Source organism: Callospermophilus lateralis, chromosome 12, assembly GCF_048772815.1.
Source record: "Callospermophilus lateralis isolate mCalLat2 chromosome 12, mCalLat2.hap1, whole genome shotgun sequence".
Taxonomy (NCBI): Eukaryota; Metazoa; Chordata; class Mammalia; order Rodentia; family Sciuridae; genus Callospermophilus; species Callospermophilus lateralis.
In genome coordinates this window covers 76,248,998-76,274,703 of record NC_135316.1, presented here as the reverse complement: position 1 = coordinate 76,274,703, position 25,706 = coordinate 76,248,998, and the positions used below count along the sequence as shown (strand labels likewise).

General features: G+C 44.3%; 1 protein-coding gene across 1 annotated transcript in view; it reads left to right on the top strand.

The window, feature by feature from the left end:
- Tmem272 (transmembrane protein 272) overlaps positions 1 to 21,181 on the top strand; it is a 31,628-nt gene extending 10,447 nt beyond the window's left edge. Inside the window, exons 2-4 of the mRNA XM_076872042.1 lie at positions 3,300 to 3,359; positions 8,148 to 8,230; positions 20,819 to 21,181. Of these exons, the coding sequence (XP_076728157.1) occupies positions 3,300 to 3,359; positions 8,148 to 8,230; positions 20,819 to 21,181 (506 nt within the window). The remainder of the gene's footprint in view (positions 1 to 3,299; positions 3,360 to 8,147; positions 8,231 to 20,818) is intronic.
- Positions 21,182 to 25,706: the final 4,525 nt, after the last annotated feature.

Below are 25,706 nucleotides of genomic sequence, written 5' to 3'. Positions count from 1 at the left end.
CAGAACAGTGGAAACACCACACAAAACTAACTTTAACTGTGGTCATTTCACTTTTTGATATGCACACATTCTGCCAACACTCCACTTTTGGCTTACCGAGGGAAGACTTCCGAAGGGCAAGGAGCTATGGCTTCATTTGCGTCATCTGCAGGATGAGGGGCTGGTGGGTATGGGGAGACTCATTGGTCAGCAAGAAGACAAGGTTTCTTGATGGATCATGTTTCTTGAAACCTCCTTGCCTGGTCTGCATTTGAATCAGTTCTGCTTCAAATGGGATGTGGCCTCTCAGGGTTGCCAGGCCTCTCCTTACTCAGTCACAATCCACTTACCTTGAATTCATTCTGAGACAAGCTGAACCCCCATGTATCGTGGGTGCACCAGAATTCAAGAGCAATATAAATAAGAAGGCAGTGGTGAAGGGGTGGCAGACAAGAATATTGCTTATAATCGGCTCACGTGCTTCACTGTCCCATCAGACATCACTTAGAAAACACAAGTTCAAAGATAAAGTCATTTGGAATTCCAAGTTGGCGACAAATGCTAGGTTTTCTTGAGCACATGGCCTGTGGGATTGTACAAATGGTCAGTGTTGAAGCTGATTCAGAGAAAGATGGTTTGAGGGGAGCAGTGGGGATGGAGGCAGAGCATACTGCAAGCCTGCTCTCCTCTACATTTCCTGCAGGTGAAGGTCAAGATTGGCATGGAGGGAGACTTAAGGGGGCAGCCCCTGTCCTGTCCCTTCTGCTCTGGACGACTGAGTAGTCAGGCCTTGTGTCATTTGGGGAACGTGTGAGGTGTAGCTTTGGGTCTCAGAGATGACTGAAATCAGCAAATCAATCTGAGACCTTTCACAATTCAAATCAGAATGGACCTTATAAGTTAAACCAATTGCAGCAAGTTCAGTGTCACTAAAACCCAACTCAGACTGGCTTAACTAATAAAGGGGCTTATTGGTTCATGTGAATGGAAATCCTAGCAGTAGTTTAGTGTCACTCACTGTGTGACAAATGTCATCAAGGACCCAGTTTCCTTTTGCTTCTCTTCTTGCCTCCCGTGATGTCAGCTTCATTCTTAGGCTGGTTGTCCCTCAGGGTGGCAAAATGGGTACCAACCATCCCCAGAGCAGCTGGGGGAACCTTTCTATCAGAAGAGTGAGAAAGCTTTTTCCTCGTACTCAGTAAAAGCTCCCCCAAAGAGTCATGAGCCCATCCATCATATGATACCCTATCCAGTGAGTGGGACTGTGCTGGTCCACTCAGAGTTAAACTATCATGTCCCTTTCCACCCCAGGATGGAGTGAGCTTCTGTCACACACAGCCCAGGAGAGTGGGGAGGTGGAAACCAGAGCAAAAAACTGGGCTGATGACCTTGAGGGGAAGAAACAGACCCTGCAGAGACCACCTACCACCTTAGCAATCCTGCCTCAGTTCTCAGGGCTGGAAACAGGACACAGCAAAAATGTAAGTGTGTGACGCTGTCCAGACTTTGGGAAGTGGGAACAGGGTGCATTTCTACCCAAAAGACGTTCAGATTCATGATTTAAAATAATGCTGGCCCAGCAAAACCTGTATCTGCCGGCCACTTCACAGGTCAGGAACCAAAGAGGAATAGTAAAGGCCTTATTGTAATGGTTGCCACATGCTGAACTCCGTGTGTGCTTCTGCTAACACATTGGACAAGAAAGGGAGATGAGGCTTCAGGAGGTCCACAAATTTGCCCAGAGCCACATCGGTAATGAGTGACAGGGCCAGGATTTGGACTCGGGCCTATTCAGTCCCCATGCCTCTGCTCTTTCTCAGTATCTAAAGGATGAATTGGTGTCATGAACAGGAAAAAAAGCTCCAAGTCAGTTCAGAACTCTGTCACACTGTGTCACTAAGAGGTTTTAGGAGACTGTGGGGAGCCACGTTGAGTTACCATGACTTCCAGCCCTGATGCACCACAGGGACCTGAAAGATCACTGTATTCTGGGCAGTAGTGCCACGGCTCATGACTCATGCCTTTCCCCTGCTCGGAGAGCAAGGCCAGTCTTCTGATTAGTCATACCCTGGGGTTGAGCTAACTCACCTATTCTTTTGTAATCCTACCCCGTTGCCCTGTTTGGGATAGAATGTTCCATGCAAACTCCCTTTGTGTGTCCCCATCTCTTGCTCTGCCTTTGGGTGTGGCCTTCCTGTATGTCAGTCAATCTCCCGACAGTAGACATCATGAAGCTAGACTCAACGCCCCCAAAATCTGACCCCTTACCTCATTTGAATGGCTTCTACCCAATAAAAGGGTTCAGCACGTTCTCTCTCTCTCTCTCTCTCTCTCTCTCTCTCTCTCTCTCTCTCTCTCTCTCTCTCTTTCCATGGACCCCTAAGGTCAGAGGAGCCATCACAGGACCCCAAAGAAAAAGGTATTTCTCTACCTCTGGTTATTTCGCACAGCCCTGTTCACCTGGAGTGACCCTGAGTGTTTAGTCGTGAGATGCGACAGGAGACCCTTGTATTAGTCCATTTTCTGTTGTCATGACAAAGTATCTGAGGCTGGGTACTTTATAAAGGAAAGAGGTTTATTTAGCTTACAGCGTTGGAGTCTGAAAGTCCAAGATTCAGTGGCCACATCTGTTCAGCCTCCTGTGATGGTCCTTTGACTATGTCACAACATGGCAAAGGAGAGGAGAAGGAAACAATCTTTTCCAAGGGCGGTTCCCCCAGTGACCTAGTTTCCTACCCCTAGGCCCCACCTCCTGAAGGTCTCACCACCTCTCGGTACCACCTCTCGGTACCACCTCTTAACATCACCGCACTGAAAACCAACCTTTCAGCACATGAACCTTTTGGGACATGTTCAAACCATCTTCAAGCCATATGTATCACTAAACGGAGAGGGAAGATCTCATGAAGCAAATTCTCTAAGTGATAAAGTGAATTTTACTCAGGAAAAGAGAAAACCATCTTCCCTGGGTACAGGCTCCCAGGAAGCACAGCGTCACTCCCGCCTGGCTCAGGGAAGCCCACTGGCTTCTGGCCTCCTGTGTGAGCAGAGCAGTGGTTTACGAATCCCTTTTCTGTAAGCTGTCAGACTTGGAGAAGTCAAAGAGGAAGCCTGGGCCTTCGAGTTGGCAGCATGACCGCAGAGGTGTTAGGCTCTCTCAGAAATGCACCCACCTGGGCAAGTCCCAGGCCAACCCTGACCTTCTCCTATCTCCTATCTGAAGACTTGAGAGCAGCTTGGGTTTCCCAGGATGCAAAGTAAACCCCAGTGAAAAGGAAATGAAAAGGGCGTGTTCCTAACCCAGCTCCTTCTCCTTGCAGCCTGCTTCATTCTCGCGCTCACGGCTCTCCTGGTCCTGCCGCTGTCCATGGCCTTCACAGGTGAGCTGGCTGCTGAGCTGCAGGAAGCTGCAGGTCAGCGGGGGTGGAGCAGGGTGACAGCACTTAATGTTTAAGCATCAGCTGTGCTTAAGGCAGGGCTGGCAAGATCAGTCGTCCCCAATTATCTGTTTGCTGTCACAGAGTGACTTGGTGAACATTCCTGGTCCCCGCTCTGGAAGATATTGATGAGGTCTGTCTGGGGTGGGGACAGGCATCTGCTTTTAAAACTGTCCGAAGGAGATTCTGATCTTCCTAGCCCAGGTTTAGGAGTCAGGAGGCTCAATTTGCCCGAGGCCCCTTCCCGGTCCCTAGGTTCTCGTGAGGAAGCCCATTGTGAACAATATGAATAATGCATCCGAGGCCCAAGGAAAGTAGGGCTCACTGTATGTGTTTTTTGTGGAATGAGTGAATAATAAATGCTCCCCTAATTGCACGGATTAAACAACTTTATAATCTGCAAGTGTGAAGTACAGGGAGGTGGCAGGGGAGTAGAGTGGACTGCTTGAGAAGCCAAAAGTCACTGGCACATGTCTGTGGAACTAACCTCATGCTCTTGAATTTGCTAATGGGAGCCCCTGAGATCTGCATGCAGAAGGTCAATGCCCTATTTACCCTGAGGCCTAGCAAGCCAGTGTTTAGGTTCCAAGCTCAAAGCATATGGAGCAGAAATTTTAAAAGGGTGCAGGAGTTATTGAAAACAACAACAAACCCAGTACCCTATCTGCTTAATGGGTACAAGGTTTCATTCTGGATGATGAAGCTATTCGGGACTAGATAAAGGGGATGTTTGTACAACATTGAGAATATGCTAAATGCCACTGGGTGGTTCCCTTTAAAATAGTTGATTTTATGTCCAGTAAATTTTATACTAAAAAAATACAACTTAGAAAATAGAAATAAACAAAAACAATACCCTGGGTTTTTTTAAAAAGAGAGAGAGAGAGAGAGAGAGAGAGAGAGAGAAAGATAAATAGCCTGAGCTGGGCTCAGCGGTGCACACCTGTAATCCCAGAGGCTGGGGAGGCTGAGGCAGGAGGATTGCAAGTTCAAAACCAGCCTCAGAAACTTAGAAAGGCCCTAAGCAACTCAGTGAGACCCTGTCTCTAAATAAACTATAAAAAAGGCAGGGATGTGTCTCAATGATTAAATGCCCTGGGTTCAATCCCCGATACCCCCCAAAAAAAAAAAAAATACAAACAGCTTAAACAACAACAGAGAGAGAAATAAAATAAAATATCAAAGTTGCCTAGAACTAAAAGAGCAAAACATTCTGAGGCCATTTAATATAAGAGGAAAACAATTCAACCACTTGCCCAAATCTGGAAGCTACCATTATTAGAGTTAGTTTGAAAATTAACTTCCATTTATGGTTCTGCTCTTTCAAGAAGAGTTTATAAGACGTTAGTCACAAACCCAGCTTGGGAGATCAGAAATGCCCTTTAGACAGTGTTCTATGCAAAATCAGTAGAGTAAGAGAGACTGTGGAGCTGTGGCTAGTTGTTCACCAACTCATTCACCAGCTAACAACTCATTCACCAAGCTGCACGGATGAGACAAGCTTCCATGAGTTCATTGACATGGTCACTATGTTAAAACGACTACATCCGTTGCAGAAAGTAGGTCTCGGGGAGTTGCTGCGTAGCAATTACAGAGTTTGCCTTGGAGTGATGAAAAGTTCTTGAAAATGGATGATGGTGATGGTCACACAAGATGCTGATTGAAATTAATGCCATTGAATTGTACGCTTAAGTGGTTAAGATTTTTTGTTTGGCTATTATGTCACAATAAGAATTGTCAACACTCATACACACACACACACACACACACACACACACACACACCCCATAATATTGTTGTGTGGGTAGGGAATCACTATCTCTAGCAATATTATCAACTGCTTTGGGGAGAGTTCAAAAAAGCCAAAGGGTATCATTGTGATACTGCAGATCAGACAGAAAGAAAATCTAGGGTTCAGGTAGGACCTAAGCAACACGTGAAGAACACAGAGGAAAACTGTGTTGATTGACTTGACTGGGATCTTTTCAAGCCATCTGTGCATGGATCGACTCTCCTGTGAGCAGCAGCTGTTCTTAATCATTAGGAATGAGCAGATATACAAGTCATTACTCAATGTTCTTTACACAGCTGGCTTCTGAATGGTAAAGGCAGTTCATACCCAACAAATTTGGCATCCGATATTTGAATGTCTTTGTGTGGAAAGGTTGTGTTGAGACTTGGAGAGCACTTCCATCTGATAATGGTTTCAAACAAACATCAGAGAAACTGGAAAGGCACGTCATTTAGGTTGATGATCCAATCAACGTGTGTGGAGGACTTTACTCTGTTTGGGGCCCTGAATTTATATTTATATCTGTACATTTAGAAATTTTCAATAATGTCAATGAAACATGATGTAGTCATCGAAAAAAATTTCCTCTGCTTAAGTTCCCATATCCAGGAATTTTTGAGAAATAAAATGTCAAATCAAATGTGTTTTAAACAGGAGACTAGTTCAACCTGAGAATTCCCTTCTTAGAACCCTGTTGACAAATTAATCAAGTAATTTAATTATGCTGTAGTAACAAATTAACCCTGAATCTCAGTGGCTTAACACTGTAAAGGTTTATTTCTTGTTTTTTTTTTTTTTTTTGGGGGGGTGTGGATACCAGGGATTGAACTCAGGGGCACTCCACCACTGAGCCACATCCCCAGCCCTATTTTGTATTTTATTTAGAGACAGGGTCTCACTGAGTTGCTTAGTGCCTGGATTTTGCTGAGGCTGGCTTTGAACTCACGGTCCTCCTGCCTCAGCCTCCCGAGCTCCTGGGATCATAGGCATGTGCCACTGTGCCCAGCTGTAAAGGTTTATATCTTGCTCATGAAAATTCCATTGTGGATTAGGGGTCATCCCAGAGCCTCAGGAGACTCCCCAAGGCAATAAACATGACCCCTAGCTTTACAAACTGCCTCAGTCCTGAGAGAGAGGCCCTCTCAGCTCATTGTTTTCCAGGTGGTTAAAGCAGGAGGCGAAAGAAGGATCATGTATCAGTTTTAAAATGGTTGATGCCAATGTCCCACAACCAGTTGGTCAGAACTAGTCACACAGCCCTGTGTGCCCACAGGGGCCTTGGCAATATGAAGGCACATATCCATCCATGCCTCTACACAGAAGAGTTGTGTGCTTGAACCCCTCCGCAGCCTGGTCACTGGATCTAGTTATGTTAATGAGGGAAATAAGACATTTCCTTCTTGTATTTAAAAAAGATGCATCATATTATTGCTTAATAATAGGCTTAGAAGATAAAGACCTAAGAAAAGTAGGAAAAGCATTGTTTTAGGAAGAAATATGATCCTGAAGGAAGAGTGTGGAGGTCTGAGCTGGGGGCGGTCAGCAGTATTGCATACCCAGTTGCTAAAGATGCCTCAGGAAACACATGTCTCCCAGCTTGGGGGGTCCAGTGAGCAAAATGGTCAGTGGTAATGACAAAATGACCATGACAACAGCCCTGCACAGGTGGAAGGGCTTCCTGCTGGCTCCTCTGCCCCCTGGAAGCAGTGGAAGAATAAAGGCCTCTCATTTTACTCAGTGGATGCATTTTGGGAATGTGACCCATAAATTGAACCTTATTTTAAGCATATCAAGGGAACTGAGTGTTTAAAGGGATTCTTTAAGTCCTTTTGTAAAAAGAATCCTTGAAAGCATGAACTGTCATACATACACCAGCTTTTCATAAGAGCACGGTACACTCATGACCACTCAGTACCCGGATAAAAGGTGCAGTGACGTCTGTCCCTGCTTTGTCTGATGATTCATTTGTTCCTGGAATTGTAGGCCAGAGGCCTGACGCCAGGGATCCCAACAAACCTGATCCACCTCCTTGCTCCAAACACCAAACAAAAAAGGTAATGGTGAAGAACAGGAAAAGAACTACAAACAATAGGGCCACCCTGGGAAGGCAAAGTGACACGCAGCCGCTCAGCCCTGCCTTGCCTTCTGGGTGCTGGCAGGAGCTTTAGCTTTAAATAGGGGAAGAACTGGGGCAGGGGCAAGAGGTTTGTGTAATTAAGTGGTCTGATCGATCATTCTCTCAGTTCTTGTTCTGCAAGGGGGCTCTGGAGAAGTCCTTGTCTCTCGAGAGGACCTGGGATCCTGGAAGGAGGCAATTCAGTTTCCATGAGATGATGGCTCCTGCTTAGGGGTCCCCTCACGGGTTGATGTCCTGCTCCAGTTGTTCCTGGAAGGTATATTCCTTGTAGGCATCACCCCATGGATCTGAAACAGGGTGCTGCAAATCCTGCCTCAGTCTCAGAGGGAAATGAGATCAGTTAGGTAAACTTGGGGCTAACAAACCTTGTATTGCTAGTTACGAGATGAACACTCCTTAAGGGATTAATATGGCCAAGCTGAGCAGACCCCTGACCCAAAGTCGAAGATAATAAAGGAGACAGATACAGAATGAAGGCTGAGATGCCAATCTTCGTCCTGCTTTTAGATACCCATTGGGCATCTGCAGGCCCGAGTGAAGCGTCACTGCTTTTAAAAGAGCAACTTCTCTGCTTCCTGGTATACATTCTGCCAGGAGAGTGGGATCTACAGAGTCAACCCACCGAGCATCCTGAAGATCCGGTGGCCCATGAGGCCAAGAGGATCCCACCAGCAGGGCAGGGAGTGGAGTTATGGTTTGTGGAACTAACATTTTGGCCTTTTTAGGTGTTAAGCTCATCTTCATAACCAGGATTGGTGCTCTTGAATGCATCTCTCAATCCCTTTCTGTTTTCCCTGGGTAGGAATGAAGTTTTTGGAGGACTGCCCCATACAGCCTCTCATTCCCTTATATTTGCTAGTGGGTGGGATCATCGGTGCCTTAAAGGTAAGGTGTTTTTTTTTTTTTTAATTTGTTCTTTTTAGTTATATATAACAATAGAATGTATTTTGACATATTATACATATATAGAATATTACTTCTCATTCTTGTGATTGTACATGATGTGGAGTTACATTCGTCATGTATTCACATATGAACATAGGAAAATTCTGTCTGATTCATTCTACTGTCTTTCCTATTTCCATCCCCCTTCCTCCCCTTCATCCCCCTTTGTCCGATCCAATGAACTTCTATTCTTCCCTAACCCTGCCTCTTATTGTGTGTTGTCATCTGCATATCAGAGGAAACATTCGGCCTTTGGTTTCTTGGGATTGGCTTATTTCACTTAGCATGAGTCTCCAGTTCCATCCATTTACCAGCAGATTCCATAATTTCATTTCTCTTATTTGGATGAGTGATACTCCATTGTGTACACATACCACGTTTTCTTTATCCATTCATCTATTGAAGGACACCTAGGTTGGTTCCATAGTTTAGCTATTGTGAATTGAGCTGCTATAAACAATGATGTGGCTGTGTCACTGTAGTAGGCTGATTTCAAGTCCTTTGGGTATAGACTGAGGAATGGGATAGCTGGGTCAAATGGTGGTTCCATTCCAAGTTTTCTGAAGAATCTCCATACTGCTTTTCATAGTGGTTGCACCAATTTGCAGTCCCACCAGCTATGTATCAGTGTGCCTTTCCCCCCCATATCCTTGACAATATTTATTGTTACTTGCATTCTTGAAAATTCCATTCTGACTGGAGGTGAAATCTCAGTATTTAAACTATGGTTTGTCCTTCTTGCTCAAGTTTTACTTACTGTCAGGGTGGAACATATCTGTTAATTTTCAGCTACTCACAGGGTGCCAGGACAATATCCCCCTAAGTGAGGCGTTGAAGTGATAGGTTTGGCTTCAGAATCACAGATTTTTCCAGATGAGAGGCCTTCACCAAGGGTTGGATATCTACAATAGCTTTCTTCCTGCTATTGAGTTCAATGTGCTAAGTTTTAGTTTGGATCTAACAAGAGGAGTGACCAACAGAGGAGTGACCAACTGACTAGCCAGTTTGGCCATTGAATTCATCACAACCTTTTTTTGTGCTTCTTTTTAAAAAAGTATGCTGTTTAGGGCAGAAGAGTTTGTATTTGGTGAAAAGGTGGGTTGTGTGTGTGTGTGTGTGTGTGTGTGTGTGAGAGAGAGAGAGAGAGAGAGAGAGAGAGCATGGTGCTGAGGATTGAACCCAGGGGCACTCTTCCATTGAACTACACCCCCAGTCCTTTTTATTTGAGTAGCTAGGATTGTAGGCATGCACCGCAACACTCAGCTGAAAGGTATGTTGTTTAGGGGTTTGTATTTCTGTTTTTGCTATGTGTCAGTTGACCACGTGGAATTAAACTGGCTTCAGTCGTCAACCAACCATTAAACTCTGGTGTCTGGTGCTAAGAGAGCTTCTCTCTGACTCTCAAGCCCATGTGGAGACCTGATTAGGTCATGGGTTGTATTGGCATCTGTTCAAACAGGAAAGCGACTGAAGAAGAAATATCAAGTGGCAGGCAGAGCTGAAACTTAGGTTTCCAAAATCCCTGGTCACAGAAATGTTACACTTGCCAAAAGTACCTCAGGTCAACCTGTGCTTATCAGTGACTCTTCCTAACCTCCAAGCCCACCTCACAGCTTCCTATCAAAACTAGAAAACATAGTATCTATTTTTTCCAAAGAGGACTCATAAAAATGAAGCAGAAAACAGAATCAAGAGTGCCATATATAAAATTTCATTCAGAGTCACTGTCTGGTTTCTTTGTCAATTTCCTCCTTGTGCTGGGATCCTTCAAAAGATCTTGGCCAGAGGTGTTGAGGGCCACAGCCGAGTCGGGATGCATGCTATTGATTTAAGACATCAAAGGAATGTCTTTAAAAATATGTGTTCTCAAGGTTTCTGCACTACACAGGAGCTGGAAAAAAAAACTATCAGGGAGAAGTAAGCATACTGAAAGCCAGGAAATGGTGTAGAGCCAAAGCCTTTTGTATTTGGAGACCACCTGATTGAGGCTAAGTGGGAAATTTCACCTGCTGGATAAGCTGCTGGCATTCCTGCATTCCAGCTGCACTTTCAATATCTCCACATTAACGGGATCAGAAACACCAATTAAAACAGCTACATTCTACCTACTGAGGATCTTCTAGCAAAATTCCGTTGAAAGGAGACCTGCCGAGAATTAGAGCCAGGGGCCCGCCATAGCAGAGAGGGGAAGTCACCAAAGATCGGCCAAAGAGATTCCTTCCCAGCGGACTCTAAATTAGCAGGAGCGGCGAGGGAGCCGGACGGAGCTGGCGGGAACCGCGGCAGCGGCACGGGAACCGGCGGGAGCTGAGGCGGCGCTGACGCAGGAGCCGGCGGGAGCCGCGCGGCGCGGGTCTCCCAGCTACAGCCCCCACCAGTGCTGACAACTGAGGTCTCTAGCACCAGATACGGGGGCGTGGCTACCAGAAGGTAAGCAAATTTGCTGGGGGTTCTCAGCCCCAAGCTCTACAAACTTAGGGCCTGAGGGAGGCAAACAAGGAGAGTGTGCCCAGGCACTAATGAAACAGCTGCTCCACGCGTGTACAAGGTAGACGGAACCGTGACCACCGACAAAACAGGCCCAGTGGCCCGCCAGATACATCGCCACGGTCGGGGGAGGGGCAGAGCCGCCACCAGCGCCTTTTAGGTAGACAGATCTGCAACCGACAGACAGAACAGGCCTAGTGGCCAGCGGAGGGGCAAAGCCGCTGCTCACGCCTGCAAGGTAGGCGGACCTGTGACCACCGAAAGAACAGGCCCATCGAAAGTACAGGTACAGCGGCCTCCTGGCGTGGAAGGCACATTGCCTCAATTGGAGGAGGGGCAGAGCCACCGCCAAAGCCTGCGAGGGAGACTTTGCAGCTATACAAGAGCAATGTAAATATATAGGGGGAAAAATCAATAACACAACAGTTTCACCAAGCAGAAAGAAACGCGATCAGTATGAAAAGACAAGGAAAGAAAGGACCACAAGCAATGCAGGTCAACTCAACTTTAGAAGAGGTAATATCTGCAGCAGATGGAATGTCAGATAAAGAATTCAGGATATACATGCTTCAGATGATCTGGAGTCTCAAGGAAGACATTAGACAGCAAAATCAGACAATGAAAGACCACTTCGACCACTTCGACAATAAATTACACAAACAAATCCAAGAAGCAAAAGATCAATTATACAGGGAGATAGAGGTTATAAAAAACAAACAAACAGAAATCCTGGAAATGCAGGAAACAATAAACCAACTTAAAAACTCAATTGAGAATACTACCAGCAGAGTAGAACACTTAGAAGATAGAACATCAGACAATGAAGACAAAGTATTTCAACTGGAGAAGAACATAGACAGCTCAGCAAAGCTGTTAAGAAACCATGAGCAGAACATTCAAGAAATATGGGATAACATAAAGAGACCCAACTTAAGGGTCATGGGGATACAGGAAGGTATTGAGGTCCAAACCAAAGGAATGAGCAATCTATTCAACGAAATAATACGAGAAAACTTCCCAGACTTGAAGAATGAGACAGAATCCCAAATCCTAGAAGCCTACAGGACGCCGAATGTGCAAAATCATAAGAGAGCCACACCTAGACACATTATAATGAAGATGCCCAACATACAGAATAAGGAGAGAATTTTAAAAGCTACAAGAGAAAGGAAGCAGATTACATTTAGGGGTAAACCAATCAGGATAACAGCTGATCTTTCAACACAGACGCTGAAAGCTAGAAGATCCTGGAATAACATATTTCAAACACTGAAAGAAAAGGGGTTCCAACCAAGAATTGTGTATCCCGCGAAATTAAGCTTCAGGATGGAAGATGAAATTAAAACCTTCCATGATAAACAAAAGTTAAAAGAATTTGCAGCTAGAAAACCAGCTCTTCAAAACATCCTCGGCAAAATATTACAGGAAGAGGAAATGGAAAATATCAATGAAAACCAACAGCGGGAGGTAGTACAGTAAAGGTGGGGGGGAATAATCAAAGAGGAAAACAAACCATGTTTAGTAACATAAATAAACAAATATGGCTGGAAGAACAAACCATATCTCAATAATAACTCTAAATGTTAATGGCTTAAACTCACCAATTAAGAGACACAGGCTAGCAGAATGGATCACTAAACAAGACCCAACAATATGCTGCCTTCAGGAGACGCATCTGATAGGAAAAGACATACATAGACTGAAGGTGAAAGGTTGGGAAAAATCATATCACTCATATGGACTTCGCAAACAAGCAGGAGTGTCCATACTCATTTCAAATAAAATAGATTTCAAGCCAAAGTTAATCAAAAGGGATGAAGAGGGACACTACATACTTCTCAAGGGAACCATACACCAACAAGACATAACAATCATAAATATATATGCCCCAAACAATGGTGCAGCTATGTTCATCAAACAAACTCTTCTCAAGTTCAAGAGTCTAATAGACCACCATACAATAATCATGGGAGACTTCAACACACCTCTCTCACCACTGGACAGATCTTCCAAACAAAAGTTGAATAAGGAAACTATAGAGCTCAATAACACAATTAATAACCTAGACTTAATTGACATATATAGAATATACCACCCAACATCAAGCAGTTACACTTTTTTCTCAGCAGCACATGGATCCTTCTCAAAAATAGATCATATATTATGTCACAGGGCAACTACTAGACAATATAAAGGAGTAGAGATAATACCATGCATATTATCTGATCATAATGGAATGAAATTGAAAATCAACAATAAAAGAAGTAAGGAAAAATCATGCATCACTTGGAGAATGAACAATAGGTTACTGAATGATCAATGGGTTATAGAAGACATCAAGGAGGAAATTAAAAAATTCTTAGAGATAAATGAAAACACAGACACAACATATCGGAATCTATGGGACACATTGAAAGCAGTTCTAAGAGGAAAATTTATTGCTTGGAGTTCATTCCTTAAAAAAAGAAAAAACCAACAAATAAATGATCTAATACTTCAACTCAAAATCCTAGAAAAAGAAGAGCAAAACAACAGCAAAAGAAGTAGAAGACAAGAAATAATTAAAATCAGAGCTGAAATTAATGAAATCGAAACGAAAGAAACAATTGAAAAAATTGACAAAACTAAAAGTTGGTTCTTTGAAAAAATAAATAAAATCGACAGACCCTTAGCCACGCTAACAAAGAGAAGAAGAGAGAGAACTCAAATTACCAGCATACGGGATGAAAAAGGCAATATCACAACAGACACTTCAGAAATACAGAAGATTATCAGAAATTATTTTGAATCCTTATACTCCAATAAAATAGAAGATAGTGAAGGCATCGATAAATTTCTTAAGTCATATGATTTGCCCAGATTGAGTCAGGAGGATATTGACAACCTAAACAGACCAATATCAATTGAGGAAATAGAAGATACCATCAAAAGACTACCAACTAAGAAAAGCCCAGGACCGGATGGGTATACAGCAGAGTTTTTCAAAACCTTTAAAGAGGAATTAACACCAATACTTTTCAAGCTATTTCAGGAAATAGAAAAAGAGGGAGAACTTCCAAATTCATTCTATGAGGCCAACATCACCCTGATTCCTAAACCAGACAAAGACACTTCAAAGAAAGAAAACTACAGACCAATATCTCTAATGAACCTAGATGCAAAAATCCTCAATAAACTTCTGGCGAACTGGATACAAAAACATATCAAAAAAATTGTGCACCATGATCAGGTAGGATTTATCCCTGGGATGCAAGGTTGGTTCAATATACGGAAATCAATAAATGTTATTCACCACATCAACAGGCTTAAAAATAAGAACCATATGGTCATCTCGATAGATGCGGAAAAAGCATTCGACAAAGTACAGCATCCCTTTATGTTCAAAACTCTAGAAAAACTAGGGATAACAGGAACATACCTCAACATTGTAAAAGCAATCTATGCTAAGCCTCAGGCTAGCATCATTCTGAATGGAGAAAAACTGAAGGCGTTCCCTCTAAAATCTGGAACAAGACAGGGATGCCCTCTCTCACCACTTCTGTTCAACATAGTTCTCGAATCACTGGCCAGAGCAATTAGACAGACGAAAGAAATTAAAGGCATAAAAATAGGAAAAGAAGAACTCAAATTATCACTATTTGCAGATGACATGATTCTATACCTAGCAGACCCAAAAGGGTCTACAAAGAAACTATTAGAGCTAATAAATGAATTCAGCAAAGTGGCAGGCTATAAAATCAACACGCATAAATCAAAGGCATTCCTGTATATCAGCAACAAATCCTCTGAAATGGAAATGAGGACAACCACCCCATTCACAATATCCTCAAAGAAAATAAAATACTTGGGAATCAACCTAACAAAAGAGGTGAAAGACTTATACAATGAAAACTACAGAACCCTAAAGAGAGAAATAGAAGAAGATCTTAGAAGATGGAAAAATATACCCTGTTCATGGATAGGTAGAAGTAACATCATCAAAATGGCGATATTACCAAAAGTTCTCTATAGGTTTAATGCAATGCCAATCAAAATCCCAACGGCATTTCTTGTAGAAATAGAGAAAGCAATCATGAAATTCATATGGAAAAATAAAAGACCCAGAATAGCAAAAACAATTCTAAGCAGGAAATGTGAATCAGGCGGTATAGCTATACCAGACTTCAAACTATACTACAGAGCAATAGTAACAAAAACAGCATGGTACTGGTACCAAAACAGGCAGGTGGACCAATGGTACAGAATAGAGGACACAGAAACCAATCCACAAAACTACAACTATCTTATATTTGATAAAGGGGCTAAAAGCATGAAATGGAAGAAGGATAGCATCTTCAACAAATGGTGTTGGGAAAACTGGAAATCCATATGCAACAAAATGAAACTGAATCCCTTTCTCTCGCCATGCACAAAAGTTAACTCAAAGTGGATCAAGGAACTTGATATCAAATCAGAGACATGGCGTCTGATAGAAGAAAAAGTTGGCTATGATCTACATACTGTGGGGTCGGGCTCCAAATTCCTCAATAGGACACCCATAGCACAACAGTTAATAACTAGAATCAACAAATGGGACTTACTAAAACTAAAAAGTTTTTTCTCAACAAAAGAAACAATAAGAGAGGTGAATAGGGAGCCTACGTCCTGGGAACAAATCTTTACTCCTCACACTTCAGACAGAGCCCTAATATCCAGAATATACAAAGAACTAAAAAAATTAGACAATGAGATAACGAATAACCCAATCAACAAATGGGCCAAGGACCTGAACAGAAATTTCTCAGAGGAGGACATACAATCAATCAACAAGTATATGAAAAAATGCTCACCATCTCTAGCAGTCAGAGAAATGCAAATCAAAACCACCCTAAGATACCATCTCACTCCAGTAAGATTGGCAGCCATTAGGAAGTCAAACAGCAACAAGTGCTGGCGAGGATGTGGAGAAAAGGGTACTCTTGTACATTGCTGGTGGGACTGCAAATTGGTGCGGCCAATTTGGAAAGCAGTATGGAGATTTCTTGGAAAGCTCGGAATGGAACCACCATTTGATCCAGCTATTCCACTACTCGGTCTATTCCCTAAAGACCTAAAAAGAGCACACTATAGGGACACTGCTACATCCATGTTCATAGCAGCACAATTCACAATAGCAAGACTGTGGAACCAACCTAGATGCCCTTCAATAGACGAATGGATAAAAAAAATGTGGCATTTATACACAATGGAATATTACTCTGCATTAAGAAATGACAAAATCATAGAATTTGGAGGGAAATGGATGGCATTAGAGCAGATTATGCTAAGTGAAGCTAGCCAATCCCTTAAAAACAAATGCCAAATGTCTTCTTTGATATAAGGAGAGTTACTAAGAACAGAGTAGGGAAGAAGAGCATGAGAAGAAGATTAACATTAAACAGGGATGAGAGGTGGGAGGGAAAGGGAGAGAGAAGGGAAATTGCATGTAAATGGAAGGAGACCCTCAGGGGTATACAAAATTACATACAAGAGGAAGTGAGGGGAAAGGAGGGAAAATATAAGGGGGAGAAATGAATTACAGTAGAGGGGGTAGAGAGAGAAGAGGGGAGGGGAGGGGGGAGGGGGGATAGTGGAGGATGGGAAAGGCAGCAGAATACAACAGACTCCAGAATGGCAATATGTAAATCAATGTGCAACTGATGTGATTCTGCAATCTGTATATGGGGTAAAAATGGGAGTTCATATCCCACTTGAATCAAAGTGTGAATTATGATATATCAAGAACTATGTAATGTTTTGAACAACCTACAATAAAAATTAATTAAAAAAAAAAAAATATATATGTGTTCTCGTATGTAATGGCTATCCATAAGCTTTATGACATCTTGGGAAATGTCTGATTTTGAACTAACCATTGGAGCTTCATTTCCCAACAGCAGTGTTCTGGTGGGCAATGTTCTGGAATGTACAGATACACGTTATCATCCCTATAACAACATTCCCCAGGAATTCTCCTGAGGCTCTGTCTGGCTCCAAAGAAACCCAGAGGCTGTCAGCTCAGTGAGGCTGCATATCCCCTGTGGCCCCCAGGTGTTAGGCAATGCCTTGAGCACCAAGGAGATGCTCAAAACAAGAGCAAAGTTTTCAGTAGTAATTACCTCTGTCATCCGTCCCCAGCTGACTGCCTCATCACCAGGTTGCTGCCTGGAACTTTCCTGTAGAGCTGCTGCTGTCCACAGGGTCAGCCTCCTAATAACAGCCAGCTTTTCCTTTACAAAAGCCGGCTCAGAACCCAAAGGTAATTTATTTTAATGAACAAACCAGGGCTCTAATAAACAGCATCGATTTTTTTTTTATTATTTCCTGGCAATCTAAAACTGTTTGAAGCCAAATTAAATTTTGGTGCTCAACATGGTGAGGTAATACACAGTGAGTCCATAACAATAGAGCAGCAGCAAATAGGTTTATGGTGCCCCCAGAGGCCCAAGGTTACTTGTGACGATAAGGCTTTGTATTTAACACCCGTCCCCCAACATGGTTTGCCCAGCCCAGTATATTTAGTGAAATGTACCACATAGCATCAGGGTACTGCATTCAAAGAGAAATCTGAGAAATGAGGTGGCATTTCCCGGAGTTACCAAAAAGAGCTGAGGGCCATGACCTACTAGATCACAAAATGCATTTAGCAGGTTGTGATCTGATTTAAAAATAAAATAAAACAGAAAATATGAGAGTGCCTAATAAGTATTGTGTAATACTATATATGGACACCTGCCTGGTTTGGGTGAATTGACCATATCATTTGTCATCCAAACGGAAATCATTTTGAGAGGACAAGGGGACTCTAATAATCATCATGGCAGGACAATAGCACAGACCAGGACTTCTCTGAGTTCCCAAGGACTTCAAGTTACCCAATTTCTGGGTCATGATGTAAAATATATTTGTTGCTTTAGATCATGTTAAAAGAGAGTTTCAAAAACACTGATCTGGGGCTGGGGTTGTGGCTCAGTGGTAGAGCGCTCGGCTAGCACGTGCAAGGCCCTGGGTTCCATCCTCAGCACCACATTAAAAAATAAATAAATAAATAAAATAAGGGTATTGTGTTCAACTACAACTAAAAAAAAACCACGTTGATCTGGTGGCCATTATCTACCCAACACTCCACCTCACCTCCAGTGTCCCTCTTCCTAGTGCCACCATGAGCAGGTTGCCTTTCGCAGGTGCTGTACTGACATCTGTGTCCCCATTGGGACTCATTCTGTCCTTATAGCGCCCCCATGAGGCAGGACCTGGCATCAGGAATTCTTTTGAGTACAATGAACACCAATAACAGAAAAAGAAAAGAAAAAGAAAACAACTCTAACTTAAAGAGATAGTTTATTGGAAGAACTCACAACTCAAAATGTTGGTGGAGAAGCAAGGGACAAGTTTGGCGCCAGAAAACCTGGGCAACAGGTCCCCTTACTGTAGCTTCCTGGTGTCAGTGGCAGAATGCATGAGCCCCACCTAGTTCCTCTCTCATGGCGCCACTGGGCCCAAGAACCGGTTTGAAGAGGACAGCCTGAACCAAGGACCTTGGGTGTCCTGTGGCTCCCTGTGTGCCAAGAGCAAGGGAACAGACCTCCCGGAGGGCAGGTAGCACACTTTATCCTCTCTAGACCTAGGATGGGTAGGGGATTTGCCCAAAGAATGAGGTGATGCTCACGGCAGTCTGCTGGGCAGTGTTCTAGAACGTCCAGAGCATTGCCACCTGAGCTGACGAGGAAAAGAAAGGTGGTGTTCACCGAGGCCCCTCTGCTCCAGTCGAGGGGCTTTCTCATCTCCCTTGGTCTTTGCCCTCCCAGGAGGTCTGAGTATGCCCCCTTTTCCAGGAAGCCCTCCTGGATGAGCCAGCTCCATGCCGGACTCCTTGAAGGTGTCCCATTGCTCTTCTTAGAGAAACATCTTGCCTCCCAGCCAAGCTGCAGGTCTTGTTCCTAGAGAGCTGGAACAGGACTACCAAATGGGAGGGCTCTCCTGGCACAGGAGAGAGCCACTCTGATTCCAGCACCACTTGGTGTGGTACATATAGTGGTCGGACAGGTGTGGGCTGATGGCCATCTCTTTTTTTTTTTTTTTTTTTTTTGGTACTGGGTATTGAGCCCAGATGCTCCTTACCAATGAACTACATCCCCAGTCCTCTTACTTTTTTATTTTTGGAACAGAATTTCACTGTTTGCTGAGGGTCTTGCCAAGTTGCTGAGGCTGCCTTCGAACTTGCAGTCCTCTTGCCTCAAACTCTGGAGCCACTGGGATTACGGGCATGTGCCACCATCTCATTCTTCACTCACTGTGGACTGAGTAGAGTGACTTAACTTCTCTGAGCCTTAGTGTCCTCGACCAGGAAGCAGGGTTAGTCATCTATAGCTCATAGGTTAGTATAGGTATTAAATGCAGTCAGTCATAAGTGCCAAGTTTGGGACTAACTACTTAAATTTTGCTATTTTTTCATAAATGATAGCTCTCTACTGTCGAAAACAACAGAATACAGATAAGTACCAAGAAGAACATCAAAATCACCTGTAAATTACACCACACAGCAAACAAACATCACTGTTGACTCTGTAGCCTGATGGCTTCAGTTTGGGTCCTTCTGTGCACAAATTTATTTGGCACCTAATTGCTGAGAGAATTAAATGAGGTACTGTACCCGAAGCACCTCACCCAGCACCAGGGTGTCTGTCCTTTTGTGCAATGTCCATTTCCAGATGTCACCAGCACAAAGATAACTCCCATATCTCAGTCACAGCCCTCACCTGTCTCTGTTCACCACCAGCCTCTGACCACCCCCTGCTGGCCACCATCACCTGCATGTCCATCCAGAATTTTAAACGGAGCAAGTCCAAACCCGAGGTTGTCACACACCTCAAATGCACAGCTTGGGCTCCTCTGCTCCCCAGGCCTCTTGATATCATTGTCCCCATCACTGCCCCAGTCTGGATTCCCATTGGTGACATTTCTTGACTCCTCCCTACCCTTCCATTTCATTCGGGCTCTGGGTTTCTCCCCTCACCAACCTGCATGCTCTTGGCCATCAGAGGGTTCCCTCTCAGCCCTGCTGTCCTTGGGTTCGGGGTGCCCTGAGGTTGGCCATAGGGGAGGTGGGGAGCTGGGATAGAAGAGATAAGCAGGTTCGGTTTTCAGAGGAAATCACAGGGAAGCCGGGGAATGGCCAAAGGTCTCCCCAGCAAAGAAGGCTATGTTCTTCCCTGGCTGTGTTTTCCGAGGGGACGCTGAGACATGGGGTCTGAGGCCAGTCAAGTCGGTAGCAATGGGGATTCTTTGTGTAATCAAATGGAAACTGACTTTCTAAGGGGTGTCAGACTGGAGTCAGGCAGGGGCCATCTGCCAGGGGAAGAGATGGTCTTTGTCTCCCCAGAGTATTGCTCCAAGGAGAAGGTGTGTGCTCTTGACTTGAGAAATATGTGAGGACAGCGGGGACAATGCTGTCGCTCCAGGGCCCCACTCAGCATGCAGATCCTGGGGACAGAGAAGGGTGGAAACAGCCCAAAGGAAAGCAGCTTGGGTGGGTAGGAGGAGGACAGGAAGGGACTAGTGATGCCTGGAGCTGCCAGGCCTGTGACGTGGCCTGCAAATGGCAGGGGAATGGTTCCTCATAAAACAGAGGGCCTGGCTGGGAGGTGCGTTAGCATCCACCAGGTATCACTCCTGTACTGTTAGGTGTCATGCAAATGCGCTAGAAAAATAGAGAGGCCAGTTGGTTCAAGCCTCACTATAGAGTAAGTTTATGCTAGCTAAACCTGTACCCAAACCGGCTCCTGCATCCAGGAGGAAGATGCCAGCAAGCTTGCGGACTGTGGATTTATGTCTTCATTCATGCCAGTTCCAATTCTAATTCTTCAAATGTAATGTCCTTCTTTGGCAGATCTTCTAACTCCAGTATATGTACTTTTCATAACCCCTCTCTCTCTCTCTCTCCCCATCTTTCCCCCTTCTACTCCCTCTGTTCCCCACAACTTTTCCACCCTCCCCTATGACCCTCACCCCATTACCATCCAGGTGTCTCTTTTGCTGTATGACTCCACCAGGATGAGGCGGCTTCTGTCCAAGGCTCTGGTGATTGATGACGACGACGATGATGAGTATCCCTGGAGACAGAACGCGCACAAATACTACGTCCACCTCATCCTCAGCCTCTTCCTCTTCCTCTGGTTTATTCTGGGGAATTACTGGGTCTTCTCTGTGTACCTGCCTGACTTTATTCCCCCTTTCCAGCAGCCCCAGGCATACTGTGACAAAACCCTGTACCTCTTTGCCGTAGGGGTCCTGGTGCTCAGTCACACTGTGCTGATCTTACTGGTCCTGTGCAGCGGTTGTGTCTATGTGTGTTCCAGGTGGAGATTTGCTGGTGATGAAGACTGACAGCCACTCCTCCCGGCATGTGCACACATAGACGCACATGCACAATTTGGGGAGAAAAGCATGCTAGTGAGTCAATAGAACCTTCCATACGGGCATTTCAGAAACTAACAAAAATGCACTGAAGGAGTCTACCAGACTAAAGAGAGTTTTGCCTGCCTGGATGTGGGGAAAGCATTTTGACTCTTCTTTGGGTGAGAATTTGTACTCATGAGTTTTCAAAGGATGTTTCTTTGGAGGGGAGGAGATGAGGGGTGCTAAGAAAGGGTGATCTTTTCCAATCACAGGGCAATTCCAAGCCCTGTGGCAGGGTCTGCTGTTGTTACTGTTGCTATTGCTGAGCTCATTCAGCCACTGGCACCGCAGAGTGGTAGGAAAGATGCCCATTAATAACTCCAACTGCCTTTTGTGATAGCTAAGGAGAAGTCAGGATATCCCCATCCCCAGATCAAAAGGTTTGATCTGATAACTGAGGACATCCTAAGGGCAGTTATAAAATCTGCAAGTTCAAGGAATAGATGCCACAGAGGGGCTCTGGCTGGTCTGCCAGGGGACCTTGCAGTGAGCAGTGTCTCATCTTCATTTCTGGGTGCTGCTACTGTATAGTCTGTGCTCGGCATGGAGTCCATTTCTTTTCCTGGTAATCTGTGTGCTTTGTGGACGGTTCCATGTCATAAACTGGTCCTGTAGCCGAGCACAGTGGCGCGCACCTGTAATCCCAGTGGTTCAGGAGGCTGAGGCAGGAGGATTGCAAGTTCAAAGCAGCCTCAGCAACTTAGTGAGGCCCTAAGCAATTCAGTGAGACCCTGATTCTAAATAAAATATGAAAAGGGCTCAGTGGCTGAGTGCCCCTGAGTTCTATCCCTGGTACCAAAAAAAAAAAAAAAACAACCCCACAAAATCTGCCCAGGTTACATGAATTAAAGTGCCACCAGTGCTGGTGCTTTGGGTTTCTGAGCTTAAATATTACACAGCTGTTCTTCTGTTTAATGACAGCGTCAGCTTGGGAAGCTTTTTCTAATTTAATCGTCTGGAAGTCTAGAATGATACCAAACAGCAACCCCTAGCATCCCATCTAGTGCTGTCCTTGTAACATGAAGTTCCTGGGAGGCTTGGTACCAGGTTAGCAAGTGGGTAGTTTCTCCTGTGGAAGGCGCTCTTTCAAATTTTCTTTATTCTTTATTTATTTTGGAGTTCTAGGGATGAACGTGGGGGTGTTTTACCATTGAGCTTTTCATTTTTTATTTCAAGACAGGATCTTGCAAAGTCACCCGAGCTGACCTCAAACTTGTGATCCTCCTGCCTCAACCTCCTGAGTCTTTGGCACTGCAGGCCTATATACCACAGCACTTGGCTTACTTGAGAATTTTCAATGAAGACACTGTTGTGGGTGTTTCTAGGGAAAGCACCCAGACAGAGCACAGAAACTGCTTAACTGTGCTTGTATCTCAGCTTATCTCTCTGTGGTGCCAAGCTGCTTTCTTTTTTCTTTCTTTCTTTTTTGGTGTGTCTGTGTGTGTTGGGAACGGCAGGTGGAGGCTGCTTTATAATCAAACCAAGCCCCAGTAGCCATCAATGTAAGGCACCAGCCTGTCTCAGAAGTGTGAGCTCAAACCAAGAAGCACACTCTTCTCCATGGCTTTAAGACAAAAGAAACTGTGAGTGCCAAGGAAGCTTCCCATTTGAGTTTGGAAGGACTTTCCAAGGATCTGTCCCCTGGAGTCACCTTTGATCCACATTTCTCCCAGGCGAGAAGGTGCAGAGTGCGCCCTCTGCTGGGAAAAAGGAGAACAGTCCTTATTCTGCCCCATCCCTCAGGGCAGTTACTGTTTTCCCCTGAGCTACTGAGGACAGTAAGGTGTGCAGCTTCCAGATCCTGCATCATCTGTGCAGATGCAGGCCTGATTCCATCCTTATTGTGTCTCAAGTCGAGGGCTGAGACAGACTCTGGGCTCAGACACAGGGCAGGTAGGTGTTCCATGCCCCACCCCCACCAGGGGGTCTCAGCCACTCCCAGTCACTTAACCCATGTTTGGACACAAACAAAACTGAAAGCCAACAGAACCCATATCAAAGCTCAATCCAGGCCACACATCCACCAGGACTTTCCTTCATGTCCCTAATGCTAATTCCTGTGCAGAGACTTTTAAAGAATATTCAGGTTCCATCTTAAAATAATAGGCCAAGGCCACATAGACAATTAAAAAAAAAAAAAGCCAATTTGGTACTAATTTTTTGTTCTCTCCTGTTTGCTTCAGTTAGAAGCTTGCTTATGTTTGCTTATGTTGGAAATGACTCTGAGGTTTCAAGAAAGTATTGAGGTGGAATTCACACCCCTCTGGGTCACGGATAGAGGGAGGAAATGGCTGGACTGTGACTGACCCATCCTGGTGGTGTCTCCTGGATACTTTGGGCCAAGCAAGTAGAATTTCTCCCACTCAGATCCCAGCACTGTCCTTGCCTTTCTGTGAAGCTAAGGCATTCTGCTGGGCCTTGTGAATGACTCACATGGAGTCTGCCCAGAAGAAGGGTATGGAAGGACAGGATGCACAGTTGACCCCTTCATCCAGAGGAGGGGCCACCACTGACTTGCCCTAATCTATGAGCATCAAAGACCTGAGCTTCTGGAGCCCCAAGCTGCTCCCTCATGAATGCTTCTGAGGCTGCTGCCACTGGAGCTTAACAAAGATGCAAAGAGACTGTGAAAAATCATAGCTATTAAAAATGGCTGTTGACTGGGCACAGAGACAGACACCTGGGAGGCTGAGGCAGGAGGATCACAAGTTCAAGAACAGTCTGGGCAACACCACAAGACCATGAATGAATGAATGGATATTTGTTAGCAGATGGCAGATATGGGCTACTGTTTTGGTTCCATGAGTAGTGCCTAGTCTCAAATGTTGGACATTCCCAGTTTCTGATAGACCTGGATACTCCTGGAGTATTGCAGAGTCTTTATATTTATATAAATGATTTATCAAATACACCCGTTAAAGTGGAAAACTGGGGGCTGGGATTGTGGCTCAGCGGTAAAGTGCTTGCCTAGCATGTGAGAGGCCCTAGATTTGATCCTCAGCACCACATTAAAAAAAAAAAAAAAAAAAAAAAAAAAGAATAAGTAAATAAAATAAAGTTTTTTTTTAAAAAGTGGAAAACTGGTGTCTTGGAAAAAGAGTTTTTCTATACCTTTTTATTTTCCACAACAAACTTGAAGTCTTTAAATACTACATTTGATATAAAAAATTAAAAGGAAACCATATAGTTAAAATCAGAACTATAAGAAATGCTGTGATGTTAGGAAGCAGAGGTTCTCAATCTTTTTGTGTTTTCCACACCCACACACTTGTCTCTTGCCCCTGGGGGAGTAGTAGAGGAAGAAGTGTGCTCATTCTATTGTACACTCCCTCCCTTGCTATGGAGAACATCTATCAGAGATCCTAAATCATTATTAAAACCTGGAGCAAATTTTTGGCTTTGAATTTCCTGGCAACCAAAGCAGAAGGATGATATGATGATTCCGTATTAATTGCACCTTTTTCCTGGAGTAAAAAGCATCACCTCTAGAGAAATACAGGCTAAACTGGGCACAGTGGCTCACGTCTGTAATCCCAGCAGCTAGAGAGGCTGAGGCAGGAGGATCATAAGCTCCAAGTCAACCTCAGCAACTTAGTGAGGCCCTAAGCAACTCAGTGAGACCTTATCTCTAAATAAAATATTAAAAAGGGCTGGGGATGTGGCTCAGTGACTAAGCACCCGGGTACAAAAATGGTCTATAATTGTGTTTTGGGTTTTGTTTGTTTGTTTGAAAGTTTGGATTAATCTAGAGCTGACATTTGGACTAATAGAAAGTGATGAGCTGCCTGGTAGAATCATTTCCCTTGCCTGGGGGAAAATTTTGATAGATGAGCACAAGAAGCTCATGGTTGTATTTGCTAGTGTGGCCCAAAGTATGTGTTGAGAGTGGGCTGTGTGTAGCTGCAGAATGAAGTGTCTACCCAAGACTGACCCAAAGAGATGGCCATCATCCCTCCTCAGTGGGAACATAGTAAGGCAGAGGTATTCCAGGAAAATGAACATAGGAACCCAAACTTTTGGAAGCTATGAAAACTCAAGGGAGGGATAGTCAGTTGTTCCTGTCTGAGAAAAAAGACTTCAGCAAAGATAAACTGTATATTGAAGTCAATATTCTTTGCCTGCTTAATAGAAATGATAGTTGAAATCAGTAAAAATGGGAGCATATCACTACAAACAGCCACACCAGTGGTTCTCAAACCTCAGCAAACCCTCAAAACTACCCAAGAGTTTGTTTCAAATGCACAGCCAGAGCCCCCTGGCATTCTGATATGTGGGGCTCACTGATTCTGATTCAGCCAGCCAGAGAACCACATATGCCCTCAGACCTCAGAGAGGCGTGAACTGACGCAGGCCAGGCCATCTCAGTTCCAACCAGAAGGATAATATGATCTTCATTCCATTACTTCACACCGTCTCCCTCTATTTTCATACGAGAAGAAGCAAAATGGTCCAT